The 19688-nt window shown below is 36.5% G+C and overlaps 1 protein-coding gene across 3 annotated transcripts in view; it reads right to left on the bottom strand.

Moving 5' to 3' along the window:
* The window catches only part of LOC117424133 (protein shisa-6-like), a 148574-nt gene that overhangs the window by 12649 nt on the left and 116237 nt on the right, over positions 1–19688 (bottom strand). For 2 of the 3 annotated variants that reach the window (XM_058992452.1, XM_058992451.1), the window contains exons 5-6: positions 13348–13386; positions 7229–7291 (exon numbers count right to left, since the gene is read on the bottom strand). In XM_058992452.1, the coding sequence (XP_058848435.1) occupies positions 7229–7291; positions 13348–13386 (102 nt within the window). The remainder of the gene's footprint in view (positions 1–7228; positions 7292–13347; positions 13387–19688) is intronic. The other variant, XM_058992453.1, reaches the window with a different exon arrangement.

Here is a 19688-nt window from a genome sequence, read left to right as displayed (position 1 = left end):
TCACCTTCAAACCAATTTACTATTGCTCACTTGTTTAGGCACTGCTTTGCAGCTTTTGTGCCGGTTTGTGCTGGGAAGGAAACATGAAAGGACTCTGCTTTCAAGCTACAGCATCAACCTCATGGACTGTAATTAAATTATTTCTTGATGACAAGAGATTAGATATGAAAACAGGGAAATAGTAGACACTCTTATATTAAACAGATGAACCACAGCAGTATGTATTTATTTATTTTGAAATAAGAATTATAATAATTTATTTGATTTATGTATTTATTTTTTTTATAAAGATTTTCAATTGGTAGGTTTTATTTTTAGTGCCAATGGCCTTTGCCTGTCTTTGTTGGCACAGACAACCATTTCCCTGTGACCTAAATAGGGTAAAGCTTCCTTTTGAAGATCTTTTAATGCTTGTCTCTGACTCTGCATTTAACAAAACCCTGTTCACACTACTGTGCTAGCCCATGGCCGCCGTATATTTAGGTCTGCAGCTCCGTTCACATTTGCGGTTTATGTCTCCTTTGCACGTTCACATATGTGCCTGAAAAGCAGGCCTAAAATGTGGGAGACGTTTAAGGAGGACAGAGATGTTCAAAACTCCTGTAAGTGGTTTTGTTCGTGCACTGGGCATGCTATATGTCCAGACAACTTTTTAATATTTAAGAAAATCACACAGACTCATTTAATTTGAAGTTTTAACGAATCAGGGCAGTAGTAGTGCCCCTTCGTTTTATTAAATGCTTATGTTAAAAATTGGATTGTTTGGTGGCGCAGACCACCATAACTCCCAAGTAATAAGCAGTCCAGGCGATCTGGTGCCTTTACAGGTTTAACAGCATTAATACTTTAATATAGTAATACAGATATGGTTAATTATATGCTTAGCCCTTAGGCTGTGCATGCATGAAGCTAAAATCGCCCACCGCTAAATTCTAGAACATTCAATATATATATCACTCTCTTAAGACTAAAACATAATTTCTATAACTTATAGCAATGCATCAACATAAAATAGATATTAAATTCAAATATATGCTTACCTTCCAGTATATGGAAGTGTAGTGTAGGATATATTGAAAAATAAGAACTGTCTTCAAAAGGCAGAGACTCGTGAATATGACCAAACAGCAATCAGTTTTTCAGAGATCTTCAGAGCATGGACCACACAACTTATAGTTAGCAAGTCGCGCGATACTGGGGTTTTACCTAGGTTTTTATAGGATTTTCCCTCCATTGAATACATCAGTAAATCAAGTAAATCTAATCATCACTCCGCCTTGACATTTCTTATCTTTAAGTTAATTATACATTCTAGATTGATCTGGTCAACTCCTTTTTCAAAACTGATTGGATATAACTTCTTGCCAAAAAATATTGGAACACGATTTCATCGCTCTCTTTTTCCAACTCTTTTTTCTAAAAAGTCAGGTGGACCAAAGTTCACAGAATCCTTGCTATAATATAATACAAGTATATGTGTATATATGAGAGATGTTTTTAATATGTAACACTAGCTCTATTTGATTATATTTAGCTGAGTCAAAAATATATGTCCCTCCTAGCCACCTATTCTGTTACTTTTTCAGTGTGTTGTCAATGGGCCAGTTTAACTTCATATACAAATGTGTGTTAACAAAGTATTTGACAAAGATTGCTTTTGAATAAGCATACAGTGGTCAGTTCAATAGTTTAATTTAAATTTAAGCTATAATAAACATGTTAAGTATAACAGCCTTATTTAACTGTGCCATTCTCGGTCTATGCCCGACCTCTCCCTTCTTCTAAAAGTTGCCTTTTTTCTTGCCAAGACTATTGTTTTGATTTAATATGAAACACCACTGTAAGCACTTCTCCAAATTCACCGCATGAAATCAGTTTTCTCCCAAAGAAAGTCGCTACTTATTTGATAAGAACTGTGGCTGGACACAACTCCCCTAATTCGTGGAATGCTCCCTTCTACTACGAGGTTTTCTTATTTTAAAAAGACGTTGGATTCAAAAACTGCGGACTACAAGTAAATCTCACTTTGACTGCCAAAAAGAACCTTCCATATCTAGCACCGCTCTGCTTGCAGGCAGATAAGGGCAAGGCTATTTTTCAGTAGGTTTTTTGTGTACTAAAATTATTGAATACAGTTTATACTTTATTTGTCTAATATTCCAACCGTTCCTGTTTATTGCAGTAAAACCTTTATATAAACTAAACATTTATATTCTTTAATTTAATAGATATTGTAATGTCTAAAAGATTTTTTGTTTAGTTGGAGAAAGAAAATGAACTCATTCTTCAATTGATTAAATTAAATGCTCGCTCCTGATTTTAGTCTATTTGTATTACAGTAGAGCCTTACCAAACAAAAACACTTTTTAGTTTAAATATTATGTTTCTTATTAGATCAAAATACTTAAAACATATTATTTCTCTTCAGAGAGTTTTGTCACTATTATTAGATCAAAAAACTTTTTTTTTTAAATCCTCTATGCTTAGTAACAACACAATCAAATAAAATCAAAATGTCTTTTTAGTTTCAAATATCGTTCTGTCTAAAAAGGGTTACCCTTTTGTTTTTACTAATTTGCAATACCTAACCTCCTTTCAAGGTTACAGACTTCCACGAGTGTATGTGCACTAATAACAAAGGCACATAGACAAGCTGTTTTTCTAACATTGTTCAGTTTTCTTAGTTCAAATCGTTGTAACCTGTTCATAATTTGCTGCAATATTATTTATGCTGGTTTTATATTCTTTAAAACACAGTACAATTATTGCAAGTGTCAGTTAGTACTGAACTTCTTTAGTTTTTAACTGTAATATGTTCTTTCAACAATAATACTGTTATTTGTATAACAGTTTAACTTTAAATGATTTTATAACATGTATATCTAATTCAGTTACTTCAGTATAACAGTTGCTAATATTATTTTACTGAAAAAAGTCTGACCCCTTTCTCTGTTTCTACAAAATCCAGTTGAAGCAGGTGTTAAGACATCCTCACCTTTTGCCAATTTTTGATTTTGATTAGTATAAGACACTGCCATAAGCATTTTCTAATACTCCTACCTTCTGTTATCCAAAAGTAATGAAAGTAATGAAAGAAATTGGCTACTTTTTCTGATAAAACTGGAATGTGCTAACAAGACCTTATGATAAGAGCCTGCCAAGTTTGACTCCTTCCAGCAGGTGCTTTCATAGACTGCATATCTATCCATTGTTTTCTACTGAGCATACAGATCTTTTTGAAAAGAACATATATAGTATTATTATAATTATTGACAAAGAGTATATCATATTATTTCAATCAATGCAGGTTAGTTTAAATCATCAAATAACTTCCCAATAGGATTCAAACTCTGCGCCAGGCTCAGCTCGGACTGGTTCTGCAAACACCACGACAGGTTTGTGCGGATCTGCTAAAAATATTTTCTAAAACATGTTACAGTTATTACAGTATTTGATGCAGTTTCACAAATGTTCAATTTGTATCCCAAAGATCAGCCTGCTTCCAGTAGCTGTGACAGTCTTGGGTCAGTTTCTGCTCTCAGTGAGTCAGTTTCTGCTCATAGGTGTGGGTGACAGTCTTTAAAAGCCTGATACCTGCAAAAACTTAAATCTTGTTAGCTAGGCTCCTATCTCTACATCCCCATTCCCATCGCTATCAAAGAATCAGACATCTTGGCCACATATACCTTTCACTCAAAAAAGGTGCTCGCACCTTGTACAAGGGACAGGTTTTAGGGTCACTCTGTGACAACAGCCCTTATGAATGTGTCCATCGCGGCTTGGTCTCGGCAGGAAAGTGGCCAGTCGGGGTACGCTCATTCGCACAGGGCTTTGATGTCGTTCCCCAGTGCCCCCAGGGACTCTCCGGGTTGCCTGCATCTCTCTCTCTCTCAGCTTGGTCAATTGCGCTGGTAGGGGGTCAGCCCATACTGTCAATCCAGTATGGCAGCCAATGCCACTGCACTGGTCCTCTCATGCGGGGGTAGGGTGAGCACACAGTTGCAAGCCTCGCCCCCCAGTGCTGCAACGAGCTGGGCTCCCTTCTCCTGTTCCGTCCACCCATTAGCCTCTCCAATATCCTCAAAAACACAATAGAATGGCTCCCAACCACCCGTGCCATCGAATTTCTCCACTTTCACCCAGGGTGGCCCATGGGAACTTCCAGGCTGTGGATATGGGGCTGCAGTGTCCCAGTTCGGGGCTTGTGACTGCGCCGGTATCAGTACCCCGTAGGATGGCATGGGCCTTGGCCTCTGGGCCGAGCATGGAATGGCCCGTGGTTGTTTCTGTGGCTGGCGGCCTCCCCGGGATTGCGTCAGGTCCACCACCGTTGTTGACATCCCTCAGGTCAGCCTCGCTCATCATGCGAGCCCCCGGCTTCGTCTGCACATGCCTCCACATCACATCCTCTCTACCCAGGCCATCTTCACCCCTCCCGGCTTCTCTTACTGCCGTGTCCCATCTTGCCCCGTCCCCGACTCGCCACCCCGGCCTCCCATCCATTCCTCCCATGGACACCTCCAACTCGGCTTCCTTTACTGCCAGAGAGGATATAATAACATTTAATTCTGACTGGGCCTCTGCCCACTGAGCCCGAATGGCTGCCCTTACCTCCCTCTGCTGTTCTCTGGTAAGGCCCGAGTCCCTGTAACTGCGCTCACTGCCGTGGGAACTGCAGTCGCTGAGGTCACCATGGGAACGGTCGGCCATTTTTTGTTTTGCTCCACGAGGTCCCCATAATGTGTCGGCCATTTTGTGTGTACAAGGCCGTCCATGTGGCACGTCAGCCATCTTGTGTGTTACTGTCTGCACCTGCCTGCTCTCTGAACCCTCTCTCTTCCACGTCTCAAGCCAGGACGGCTTGCGCGTCACTGTGGCTTTTTTTCGGATGGTCCTGTCACCTCCACCGGTGCTCGGTGCGATCGTATCCCTGCCCGACTCCATAAGGTCACTTCTTTCTGACACCAGTGTACATCTATGCTACCAAGTGGGGTCTATGATTCTCCACCAGCCAAGTGGGCACCATGACTTCCAAACATTTTCTTTAAACAAAATATATTGAAAATTGTTTTAAGCTCAACATTGATAATATTTGTTTAAATTAGAAAAAATATATTTAATGCTCCTCCAGTTCATTGTAGGTAACTGGTATAAAATAGTTATAGTAATTAGGCTGCTAACTGTGCTTTCAATTTTCTATCAGTATTAAACTTTACCAGGTTCATAATCCTTTATATAAATACCCCCCACATTATAGTCCCACTTAGATAGTATTGAGTGACACAAGTCCCCACTTGCATAGTACAGAATGATGCTCACACACTGAAATATGAATTTCTTTCTCCATTTAGATTTTTTTATAAGTAGTGACATATAAATAAATTAATATATTTTAAAACTATATGTTATGTAAATATTATAATTTACATATTAAATATGATACATTTATATATTGATATTTAGTATGATAAAAAATTAGCAGAGTTAATTAATTAAGTAGAAATAATCTTATGGTTTATAATTAGTTTCGCTAAAAATCACAAACTACCTTTTAAAAACATTCTCATATCATTTGCAAAGATTCTGTAATCTAGAGTAAATAATTAGAACTTAAACTACTAAATGCTGAATTGTAAGACAGAGGAAGATGAATCTGCAACATGTCTGTGTAATGGTTGTGAACAGCAGGAGTGGCTGCGGCTCAGACAGTCCTACTGCAGGCTGTGCAGGACCCCACTTTGTAGCGTAAACGTGGTTTAAGTCCCCACTTGGTGGTTTATTTTTTAAAAAGGACAAATAGCCTCCTCTCATTCCCAATTATGCACTTATGTAAAATAAAAGGGAAACTGTTCTGTAATAGTTGTTCCCAATTAATAAATATATACATAAATACATACATGTTTTATAGAGTAAATACAGAAACATTGCCTTTGTAGCTTTGATTAGTTAAACCTAAACTTTTCCACAAGAGTGTGCAATTTGCTAAAAGACCCAGTTATTATTGTTATTTGTATTATTATTTTTCTTTTATATTAAGGTTCATTAAATTTAACTATTAATATTTAAAACAAAGAGAAATGCTGTCCACAATCTGGTTTTAATGCGATCCGCAAGCATTTTAATTTCATTAAATAAAATATTAGGAAGCTGCCAAAATTAAACTGTGGTGAGGTGTAACCTGGCATATCTTTCTTTAATAGCCCTTGATGTGCATGTGTGCGACTGTGGTCACAGATCAATTTCCAATGTTCCACAACATTCATTTTAAAAGCAATAATACGACAACATATATCAATATTGAGTGGTACTTCAAAAACAACTCTGTATGGCACACAGAATCATAACGGCTGAATATTGAGGTAAAACCATAGCGAAGTGTAGTAAGCACTGTACATATATACATATAAATGTAACAGTATGGTTCTGGGATTGTGTGCTGTAATTGTAGACTTGTACCATTCAGTCCATGTGAAAAAACAGGTGTCAAAGGTCAAAACACTTGTTATATACAATTATTGTAACACATGAAAGTGGTACAGTACGGTACATGGAAAGTGTATGGAGGTTTCAGTAGACATAATGCTTGTATGTACATCCTGTTGAATCAGTGTTTGGCATTGACTTTTTAAAAGCTGTTGAGTACATGACTTATTGGAAGCAACACTACAGATACAGGGGTTCAAGTATCAAGTCATGGAGCAGGTTTGATGTTGGCAATAGTAAGACTCAACATACGGTTAACCTTTTATACAGCTCACTAATTTTGCTCATTATGTAGGCTTTCAAGACATTACCTACTGTCTTCCTGCAATCTGTATAAGCAACGTGTTAGAACACATGACAATAACTACTTTAGAGTAATTGTACATATGTTATTCTTAGGTACAACAAAACAATAAAGTGAGGTTTAGCCTTGTTAACAATAAACAGATGAACAAAGTAGGGGTGGCTCTCGTCGAATATAAAAGTGACAGTCAAGCTCAGAAACTGGTATTCAATTGATTCCATTTCACTCAATTGTGAAGTTTTAAAATATGGTGCACAAACAGCACAGTTTTACGAAACAGTAATGTTAATAATAAATACATGTTTCCTTTGGCAAACATATGCCTTCATTCTTAACAGTTGGCATGACACACTGTTATGGATACTGCTATCCCCAGTGGCCCATACAAAGTAATGTGATATAAAGAAAAAGAAAAACACATTTGTTAGTTCGATTCCTTACCATTTGGAGGTGTGTGGGTTGGACTTGTAAGTACCAGGTGGTTATAATTGTGTTGATGGTTACCTTTGAGAAAAAACAAGAACAGTTAACAGTTAATAAGACCCTGTACCTAAGGCATGGTGTTTCGGTAAGTCTAACTGAAAATTATATTGGGGATACCTTTTGATTTTGCTAGAAGGCAAATACAATAGCTTGTCTTAGCATATGCCTAGTCTTCCGTTAATTTCAGATCTACAATTAATGAAAACGAAAACCAAAACAAAAAACTGATATGAAGATACACATTCGAGATGTACACTTTTTGACTGTTTGTGTGAAAGCTGCTAAAAAAAAAAAAAAAAAAGTTCTTATCATACCTGTTTTTAATTTAGTGTATCTGAATCTCAAACTGAATGGGATCTCAAAATACTAGCTACATTTTACAAATTCATGGAAAACAAATAGCACATTTTCTAAACAATAAACAAAAGTTTAAGGATCCCTGAAATGACTTGAAAAACAAAGGTGATACAGACTCTGTATATCAGACTAGCAGTATCTGTGAGTCAAGAACCAACTACATAAGAATATAAATACTCTTAGCACATTTTAAATCCTTTTAAATCAATTAAAGAGTCTGCCTGCAGTACTACTGTTTGCATGTCAAGAAATGTGTTTTTAATACATTATTATAGCTTCACACATATCAGTTTCCACTTACCGTTGTACTGTATATGTTAAAAGTAGAACATTTTAAGGCAGTTTGTGGTATTTTGTACACAAATATAATGGACATTTTGTAATTTATTTCCCCGTAAAGTCTAGAAAACATTCAAATTATTAAAATGCTGCTGGATTAGGAGCAATAATATAGCAAATGTATATTAGTTATATTTTCTTAATAAAATAAGGTACATATAAAAATATGTAATCTGCTTCCAAAGCTTCATGGATGACCTGAACAAGAATAAATAATACAATAATTAGGTGTAAATGTAACACAAATTGCTGTACATGTTTATCTGTTACCTAGATGCTGTATATATAGTGTATGTTACACATATATCGTGTATGTTACAAATAACAGTAAAACAGTTGCCCCATCGCCACAATGGAAGATACAATATTATATTTATCGCAGGTTCTGCTTTTGGATCCCCTGTGTCTTGCCATCCTGGGACAATCATTTTTCTTTAGCGTTTATAATGTATTCTACTTACAAATCCCAGCTATGAGTCTTCTCTAGTTTTTGTTATACACGGCTAAACCCCCTTAGGAAACGGAACTCAAAATGACAATACTTGTTCTTTGCTTAAATAATTGAAGGAAACCAAAAAATAGGAAAGGCAAAAATAGGAAAGTCAGGATTTAAATAACCCAGGGCGGCACAGGGCTTGTTAGCTTTATACTTTCATTGTTCAATAGCTGGGACATGGTTCCCCAATACTGTTTGAAGGGTTATGTGTACATGGTAATGTTTTATTTATTTATTTATTTATTTATTTTATTTTATTTTGAATACATTTATACATTGTGTGTAGGGGGTCTCTTATTGTAGAAGAGATACCACCATGTTCAGTTTGGGCTGCTCAAACTGTGCAAAATGATGTCTCTTATAATAAGAAACAGCCTACACATGTATTAACTTATTATAAATCACAAAAACAAAGACTGTACTCAGGAAATATTAAAATAAAATAGTTTTAGAATGTGTCTTCCTGTACACAGACCATACAGGAACTGATCAACTGGTAAACACATTCTAGTTGTGTTCCTTCTTCTGTATTTCTGTCTTTACTGTGGGAGCATCAGAACAATCTTTGATGTAGAATACCATTTTGCCATTGCTGTTATGTTAATATGAAACATTGCTCGGTTCAGTACCTCTACTCTTGGGACCAATTAGTGGCATTTCCAAAGGCTACGCTAGCTGAGCCTTCATTAAAAGTTCTGTGAGGAACAGAAGCATCTGGTACAGGTGTAATCTGTGGTATTTGATAACTGTTGGGCTATATTCTGTTAAATGTGATCCTCTAATTAACTGTTAGACTACAAATGCATGGCCTGAAATGGGATCTCTCCAGAGGACTTTTTGTCTTGATACAAGTTTTAACAGAAATGAGAGAAAACAATACTCACTGTCAGCTTTCCACTTTTTAATGGACGTTTAGGCTAAGAGTCCTGCATACCGACAGTAGGGCATGAAGTAAATCGGAGGTTGCTAAGCTTTAAATAACATTTATCAAACTGGCTATCACTCTGCTGTATTTCTGATTGAACCCCTAGTAATTAGGAGAAGGAAAAAGCTAAAATTAGACAATCAAACTGCACTTTTTTTTTAATGTTTCACAAAAGACAGTGTTTTCCATCTGATAATGTGTATGTTTTTCTGTTGTCACAAAAGTTCAACAGTAACAACACAGCAATGCTATCATTTGTAAAGTGCCTACAGTATATTCAATTGATTTGCTTGAACTGGTCATTGTTTTATTGTGCTTTACAGTTTAGGGGACACATTTTAAAGGAAAATTGGACCCTAAAAGACAAGGCAAGGTTATTTATTAGAAACAAAAAAGAAGTGCTCTTATTTTATTTAGGTTGGTTCTGTAAAGACGAACAATCATACGAAGGAGTTGAGAGAGAGGGGTATTACAGTTTTATAGAGGATCTTGTAGTCAATCATCCGGGAAACTAGGAGGAAAGGGTAGGTAAAACATGTTGCTTGTGGTTTCTGAAAAAACATTCATTGCATTAATCCAATCTGGTCATAACAGCATGTACAAACCAATGATGGAAACGTAGTGCTATGCTGATGAGATGTTTTGTGGTGCTGGATATGAACGCCAGGGTAAGCTCTTATCAGGACACCAAGATTCATTTGTGTTGTTTTGATCTGCAGAACATTTCAAGTATTGATATTTTTTTCAGCTTGCATATCCATTATAACAACGTTCTTTAGATTGGCACCTTAATATTTTTCTAGATATCATGTTTAAAACAATTAATCCATAACCTAAAAAAACAGGTGTCAAGTAGATAAATGTTTCAGCTAGGACACTGGTATTTTTTAAATAAGTTTATTCCATGGTGAAACCATGAACTTACTATGGTTAACCAAGCCATTTTGAATCTGTGATTTGTCAAATTATTAACCACAAAAAGTATAGCATAATATAGTGTTTGTAATCGTGGTTTCTTACACCATTAAGGCTTCTTTCATTGCTTCTAAACAAATGTGCCTGCTGTTGTACTTGAGTGGCTGGTTTAGAGATGATGGAAGAGCCTGCAACTCATGATGCTATTGAAAATCTGCAATTTGTTTTCACTGAAGTGGGTTTGTAAATAACTAGCAAGATAGCTTTGCATACAAAGCTGATTGCAATGTTCCTGTCCAAATTAATGAAACGCCTACAGGCATATAATAGAGCAGGCTGTATAGAACTATTGAGCTGGACCTTTGATTTCACAATGCTTATGTCAGTGTACTCTGCACAAAATAAATAGCAAATGGTGCAATCTAATTATGAGCTTTGTCTTAGAAGAGCAGAGTGGGATGTATGGCTAAAATGCTGGTAATGCTACCCTGGGATGGAAAAGTATATTTCCCCTTGCAGGGCTTGAATTTCAGTGTGGAATCGTGCTAATCGCGCATTTTCCAAGTTGCTCCCACATATCTGCAATTTCAGTGCAGGAAAATCCCGCAGAGATATTTTAAAACACCAAGCTACTGTATTTTTCACCCAATTTAGAATGGCCGAAACGCTACAACAATCTCTAAAGAAGTGGGTGTCAGTGACGAAAGTACTATGAGCCGCATTCTGAATAGTTCTGGTTAAAATAAATAAATTTAAAAAAAGTAGTGCTGGATATTTTAAGTGCCGTGAGACTTTATTCTCTCATACATGATTCTCGGCCACTACCTTTAAGCATTATAGAAACTCAGTATACTACAGTACAAGTAAACAGTTTTGAAAACAAAAATGATATTAAGTCTATCTAGACGGTGTTTTGCAAGTGGTGACTTTCGATTTAACTCTTAAAACTCACCGAAGGTTACGCACACATTACGCAGGCACCGTAAAAGCCACCTACCTGGCTTGTTTAAAATTACAGACTCGGGGCTTTCCAAAGACATATTCAGTGTGTGTATGCGGTCCTCCTAGCTGGAACTACGACTGCCTGAAGTTAAGCCTCTCATCATGTGACAGAGTTCACAGCTTAGGTTTTGTTTTGAGTCTATTGCTCTGTCTTTGAAGGGGCAGTATCTTTGGAAAGCTTAGAAGCTCACCCCCCCATGTTCATTTCATATTGAGGTTCAATGGTGCATTTTTGTTTTTTAGCCATCTATGATTACAATATATATAGCAGTGACCAAACATGATTTTTTTGGAAAAGCATTTTTTTTAAAACATATATTCTCATCTCTACCACATATAGTATGCCTATACCACATATAGTATGCAACTTACATAATATGAAAGGAAATTCTGTGGCCTTTCATTTGATATGTTACATGCATGCAATACAAACTATCTAGTAGTTAAACATCAATGAAAACAGTGAGAAACAGGGCTGAGTGTAAAGAGTTAAAAAAAAAAAAGAAATGGAGTGCTGGTTAAGTAGAAAAGCACCTTTTTTCTGCTGCAGCAAAAACTTCACGTCAGGCAATGGCAAAAGCAATGGAGAGTGCTCTGTCTCACAGTGATGAACAGCTGTTAGGTCTCCTGAAAGCAGCTTATTTTAAAGCAACACCAGTGTGAATGATGATGCAGTAATATATATATAGTTTTGTATATGCACAAGTGCCTTTTTTTGCCATTCCCCCCTAAAATTTTGGAATCCCCCCCATTGGCTGCAGCAGAGGGGGGAAATCCCCCCAGCACACAAAAATGAAATTCAAGCCCTGCCTTGGTTATGTGGTATTTTGGCTAGAAGTAGGACCTGTCCCAGGTTAATTCCAGATCATCCACTGTTTACACCAATAGTCTGTGGCTAATAAATATATATTGACCTGTCATGTGTTGGACTAGATCAAGTCATTGGTCAAAGTGCACTGTCATTGACCACAAGATGTCAATTTATTATGTTTCATATAGAAGAGTTTCTATTACATTGACACGTGTTTCAATTGACTTCTCTAATGCATGCATGACCTTCAAGAAAGTTGACCCATTCTGTGAATGGTTCATTAAACAATGCATTATACTACAACCTAAAAATTGTGCCTGGGTCAACAGTATGATTTACTGTGGAACTCCTCCAGCAGTACACTATACTTAGCATCTTACTTGAAGGTCTTTGCACCCAGTATTCCTCGACTCATTACCCTATCTATTTTCCCCCCAAAAAATTCAGTAACATTGACAAAGGTATTAGCCAAAACATTGGTCTCCTTCACTTGGTTATTTGCAGTTTTACTTTATCATCTGAGTGAGCATTTGAGCAACTCGGCTTTCTATCTTGGGTATAGTCCACAAACCTTTTCATTGGGGTTTCTACTGTGTAGAATTTGCTTCAAGGCATGTACCAAGGTTCTGTGATAACTGAGGTGATGTTTAATAAAAATTGTGTTAAACTGGCAGCAGTCTCTTGGAAACGTCTAACATATCATTTGGGAAACCTCTTACACAGTATATCACCTTCTGTTGGCAAAATGATTTTACTTTTCAACATCAGATTGGCATCAATTAATTTTTTTAAGCAAACTAACATGTCTTACAGTTCCTGGAACTTGAAGGCTCATCTTAGAAAATGGTTGCACCCCTGAGTGGCTAGCAAGGATAAGCACAGATTTATCTGATGTCTTCTTCAATTATTAAGAAGTAACATCATTCAAAGCTGCCTTTATCCCAGCCGATGCAGGTTTCTTCGTGATTAGAGAGATCACAGTTCGGTCTAATAACACTGACTGCACAAGCACAAGCTGATGTTGCACTCGAGAAGATAGTCAGGTAGTGCACCCAAGATTGGGCAAAGACTTAAGAATGCGCAGTCTTCCTGCTTCAGACCCTAGGTGAGCCAGGGCCTTTCTTCTGTCATCCATCACCAGTGACTAGGTCCTTATAACACACAGGAAGGCTCTATCTGGCCTGAGGATACATATACTGCACATACAACTAGGGTTTAATAAGCATTCCTACCGCATTGAGACAGCAACTGCACTGGCCACTGCTGGTCTCCTAGAAGACAGAATCAGGCAAAATGGGTAGATGGGAGTTCAAAATGTTCAGTGTTAAAATACATTCACATAAATACCTAGCATGTTTTCATATTGGATCATTTTATAAAAAGAAGGACACATACTGTGTTATGCATTCAAACATTACCAGGGATATTTTATAATCATATGAAATCTGCTTCTGACACGAACATGTATATAAACACAATACAGTAGAACTGAGATTTACTTTGCGGGGGTCATTTTCATGAGCAGAGGTTCTTTGGTGGATTACTTTTATCTGTCGCTACTGATTTTATATATATATATATATATATATATATATATATATATACTGCTGTTCTAATGGTGATTTATGTACTAGCTGTGTTGCTGACAGCACAGGAACCAAAGCCCTCTATCTATTCACAGCACATGTACAGCATAAGTCAATGCTATGTGTAATTCCCCCTCTCACTGTTTCACCAATGGACCTCAACAGTGGCATTGTGGAAATTATTTTTTAAGGTATTGGAAGTTCAGACCCTATACCTATCTTATCTTTGTGAGTGACTGTACTAGTTAGTGGCATTGTGCAAATGGTTTTGGTGTTGTGGAGACTGGCCAACCAGGATCTGTACAGAGACTTATCTCACATTGCCCAGCAACTGACCTTGGCTGCCATTGGTGACCTTGTTGGAAAATGGCTTTAACCATTACCAAATCGTCTAGGTTGTGGTATTTATTAGTTCTAGATCTGAAATTTACAAATGCTAAAGTTGATAAACAATTTGAGTGATTTCCTTCCAAGGCTCATCTGTGAGTTTAGTTTCCTTTTCAGCAGCTGTTTTCTGATTAAAGCGTAATGTGCAAAGCAATTAGCATCACGTGTGCACAAATGACAAAAACAAATGGACGTGCAGTGACCTAGGCAGGGAAGTGTAATCAGGAGTGTGAAGTGTGAACGAATGGGCTGGAATCAGAATCTTTTTGGGTGGCAGATAAGAGAGGAAATATGATGATACATCTACAGTGTAACACCCTGCAGGGCTGCAGAAATGTAAAGTGGCACACAGCTGTGAACTGAACCATAAGTGGCGGAAAGCACAGATCTCTCTTGGGCAGGGGTTGACAGTCATTTTACTGGGGCATCAGGCAATTAGTTGAATATGGGACAAGTTAGTTCCTAGAGTTTATGTATGCCATTTAGCATTAGAACAATATTGCTATTCTGCTTTGTTTCCATTTCCACTTGTAAAGGTTCATGCAATTGCTATGTTTTTCTTTTAATAATGCCATCAAATATGATTGCTTTTTAAACATTCATCTCTTATAAAATCTCCACTGGACCACTTCAGAGCCTATTGAAATCCAATTTAATGCTGCTACCCAAATTTCCACAGAAAGATATGCACTTCCCTTAAACAAGTGTAGGGGCAAATACATAAATGCAAAATGTGCTCCATATTGCCCCACTCAACCCCCTCCCCCTTTTGCACTGAATATACTGTATAATCATAGTTAGCGTTCCAATACTGCAATAGAGCAATTCCATGAACAGTTATACTGGATAAGCCATCAACATCACACTGGTTTTTGGTGATCAAACCTCTGTGTACTATGACTCATCTCAACAGTCCGACATTATGTCCATGACAGCCTTGGTACTGTGTGAGAAATATACTGTAGTGACTAATACACAGACATTTTGGTTTTATTCATTCGTAAAGTAGTTCTGCTGTTGACATTTGGAGATGACTATTATCAAGAAAATGTTTCTGTCAGTTGGCATTTTTTTTGTTTTTTTCTTATACTTGAAGAATAGTATAAAACTGCACACTGACGTACACAATTATGCCTGTCATGCAAAGCATTTACTTCACTCCTGAGTTAACTCCTGTTTTTTGAATGCATTACTTAATGGTGGTTGTTTGATCCTAGTTTTGTAAAACAAAAAATGTACCAACTAATATACTGCATAAAGACAACACTAAAATAAAACATACAAGTCTTATTCTAGCCTACTCTGGTTTAAAAATTCATATTTTTCAGAAACGTATAATGTAAGACTTTATTTATTTTGAATAATGCATGCTTTTTGGAACATTTATTTATTTTCCAGTACTGTATTTTTAAAAGCAGTTTTACATTTTAAAGGTGTTTTATATACACAAGGATATTATTATAATTGGCTACAAAATATCAACAATATGAATTATTTAAAACAGCACCTTTAAGGAGTAAACATCTTTTACAAGCCTAATAAAACCATAATTACAATACTGGCCCTTTCAAATGTCTGCTGTTTACCTAAGCTTGAGTGGCCAAACCTAAGCCTGGGGGTCAAATGTGGTCATCTGGCCATAGTTTTAATTGATAGGAAGTCTAAAACCCCTTAACAGCCATTTTAAGCTTCTAACATGCTTTTTCATTTAACAGAATAGAACAAGAACAAGGCATTATATTTTGTAGTAGAGTTTTCTTACATCCTATTAGCATAAGAAATCTTTTCACTGACAGTGATGAAAATCTTTTAGTTGTGTACTCAGATACTATGACAAATAATAAAAAGGGCTGCTTCCTGGAACCTAATTACTTCCTATGTTGCAGGTAAAATAACCTGATAACATATAGATCAATGGGGCGGAATAGACCAGCAGCATATGAACATGTAATCTGTAGCATTTTGTATTAGAAATACTGTATCTTCATTTCTCAAGTAAAGTATGCCAAAAACAAGCAATGCATCTTAAACAGAACAAAAGACATTACTTTAAAGGCTTTTCTTGAAGACAATGTGCCCTAGAAACCAACACAGTTTGGCCACTTAGCCCTGACCTAAGCAGCAGCCCATTCTTTTAGCTTTTTTTAATGCAGTATGTTGCCTGAATCCCTTTCTATTCTACTGTTCTGCTGCTCTTCATATTAATCCTAGTGATTGCAGAGTTCCAGGAAAACTCAATAAAACTCACTGAGTAATTTAATGGCTAGTCCTGCAATTTTCTGGCTAATGTTATATGACGCAATCATAAATTGTAAGATGCACTTTTCAGCTCAAAAATACAAGCATGCATTGGAGAAAGTTGGGCATTAAGGATTGGCGGTATTTAGTACTGCCTGCACTTTAAAATGGTAGCTCAGATTCCCAGAATGCTCCAGTAGTCAAATACTATATATCAATTCATGTCTTGTAGGAGGAAACGGCACACCATTGGGGATATAAGCGTTCTAACAGTATTCAAGATGCACACCACAGGCATCCTAAGAGCTATTATGGTTAACTAATGTAGATGTGGTGAAATATACTGTATACCAATCATTAACTTTTATTACTACTATAATTTAACATGTTTGATCACCTAAAATGTGCTTTGCATATTTTGTTATTAGTAATGATATGAGATTTTGAAGTAAGGCTGGGGCGATGCCTAATGTTTCACTATCGATATATCATTCTCCAAAAAAGCTAATGCATCGATTAATCGACTTTATGAAAGGGTACAAAAAAAAAACGCAGTAATACATGTGGAGCTGTGGATTACTGTGTAATATTGCTAGTAGCACTGTGGAAGGGTGGTGGGCAATTCACTGACACACATGGGAGTTTTAATTGAAAACACCACACCGGTGCCCAGTATTATTTTTTTCTGTATTTTCTTTTAGCCCGCAGAGGGCGCTGTTGTCCATGGCCTGAATACCGGCAACAGTAAACAGGACCACAGTAATACCAATACTGGTAAAACAGTTAAAAGCTGGCGCACTCTCAGGTGCTCAAAATAATAATGAAAACAAAAGGCGAAATGAAAAGGGAAAATAAAACAGTAATAAAACTACAAAATAAAGGTGCTGCTTACGCAGTGCCCCCACTGCCGCTAAGCCAGTCAGCTTGGGATCTCCGTCCTATGTTGCAATGCACTATACACTGGGGTGGCCAAGGTTCCCCTATCACTACACACGTCCCCTTGGGTACATAACAAGAGATTTTAATAAAATTGTTTATTTTTTTTCTGGCTGTTTTCCTCAGCCGTGTTTGCCTGTTTTGGTCTCTATGTTGCTTAGGGGAAGTGTGTTATTACCATCGTACAGAAATCTTATTTTAAAAAAGTATAACATTTTGAGCAAAATGCTTCTGATTTGTTATATACAGGCTTTTAAAAAGCAATCACTTTTGCTTGCTTTCTATACATATGCCACAATGTAATGACAAAGGAGGTTATTTTTAAAAACATTGTAAGTTAATATTTTGTACATTTACTAACTTTTTATGGTTTTTAAAAAAAAAAGGTTTTGGTTTTTCTCCGTTATGTTGTTTAGGCAGTAATCCCCAAAATGCCAAAAGTTACCAAGAAAACAATTTCTATTGTTCAGATCAAAACTAAGAAACATCTGCCTACTCAACATGACAAGTCTGTAAAGTTTTCTGGAAGGAAACGTGAGCATATATTTTTAAGAGTGAATGTCCAATGCAGCGTAACCAGCTAGATAACATACCACTGTGACAATTACATGAGATTAACTGGGTTTAGTTGTAATTAAACTGTAACTATGTGTTCATTTTTCATTTTATATATATATATATATATATATATATATATATATAGATATGGATGTAACACTGAGGTGTACCTGTGCTGTCCCTGCGGGCACAAAGTGAATCATTTTTAAAACAAAATGTGTATTCATTTAAGTTATATTGGTGGACTGAATCACTTGCGCAACTTGAAATGTGTCTTTTAAGTTAAATCAAGTCCTGTTAGCTTTTTTCAAGGGCATCTCATAAAATAATTGACAGCTAACTTGCTTGCAAATAGCACCTGCAAGTTCTAAGCATTTCATCATATAATATGACTGCGCTGCAGATTAAAAGCAGTTTAATTTGATACGCTTCAGTTTATATAGGCAGACAAGCTCACAGTGTGCCTCGTGTCTACAAACTTAATAAGAAAATGTAACTGAAGTAATTTTCTTTCATCAATCGACTGTGGCTTGGTATTAGCTTGTTAGTGTACTAGTGATGAATTCAGAATTATAAGTGGAGAGGTGGATGTTAATATATTCCAAAAGACAGGTACAAAACAGTTCCAAAAATATTTGGAAATTGATTGGGGCAACTTGGACGGCAATTTTGAAACTTTTTTTTTTTTGAGTGTCAAGGTTTTCAATCACTTGTAACACAATTATATCAGAAAAGTATTAGGGTTAGATCAGGCAAAAAGATTGACATATTAAGTATATTGTAACTATGCATAATAACATTGCAATTATGTGTAAGCACGAATGTATTCACTAAGTACCTGCTATGTAAATACACAGCAATTAGAGGCACTTAATGTAAAAGGTTACCCTTTTTATTTGATCTTCAGCAGATGGGTCAATTAACTAATTCCAGAACTGGTGGTACAAAGTCCTGCAATAAACTGGAATATCCATGTTGCCCACACCTTGCATACAGTAAGACCTTAATGGAAAGTAAATATTCAAGCATTCTGTAGATATTTACAAGTGGAGACAGTATTTAGGTTAAACTGTAAAACAGTAGAAACGGTTATTGTGAGCTGCAAACTTGATTTACTTATTTTAAATGGGCCTTTAAAAACAGTCCTCAGCAAAACATTGCTTAAAATGAGTAACATGGCTTTAAGAGTGCTTTCCTGTGTGTTCAGTGATGCCACAGACCTGCAACACATATAAAGCTGTTATAAATTATGCTGCAACAAAATAAATACATATTATGTTCTCAAGCTCTGCTAAATCTGAAATTGGCAAATCTGTTTCATTTTCTTCCTTTTGAAGCAGTTCTATGGCTTTCCTTTCAATTTCATTCTTTTCAGGTAGCTATTCTTTATACGTATTTCTTGTTACCCTAGAAGAAACAAAGTCTGACTTCTATAATAAAGGCTTTGTTACGTATTACCTTGAACAATCTGGAGGTTAAAAATGGAGGTTTTCATAAGTGATTCATGTGTATCTGTTTTATATGGCCAAGGTCACACAGCACATATGCATATTCCCAAATGCAATTAACCATAGATGCAGCCGGAGAAAAGCATATTATTAAGCCCTTTTTGTCCATCTTTATAAAAGTAGCAGTAAGGGCCTTTTATGTATACTGTATACATTGTTATGAGAATTTGTATTTACTACTATAACCCTTAGTGATAGTCAGGGTCATTTTTATCCCCACTTCTGAAAAACGTTATAATGCAAACGGATAAAGAAATGCAGTATGTGAGGTGATGTTGCTCCAAAAAATAAATAAAAATAAAGCTTTCCAAATGACTTCAGGCCCAGGTCCTAACTACATATTACTGTAGCTTGGAGCAG

The sequence above is a fragment of the Acipenser ruthenus genome, chromosome 19 (genome assembly GCF_902713425.1).
Source record: "Acipenser ruthenus chromosome 19, fAciRut3.2 maternal haplotype, whole genome shotgun sequence".
In the NCBI taxonomy this organism is placed as follows: domain Eukaryota; kingdom Metazoa; phylum Chordata; class Actinopteri; order Acipenseriformes; family Acipenseridae; genus Acipenser; species Acipenser ruthenus.
Note: the sequence above shows the minus strand (reverse complement) of the source record. Positions and strands in the feature narration are given on the sequence as shown.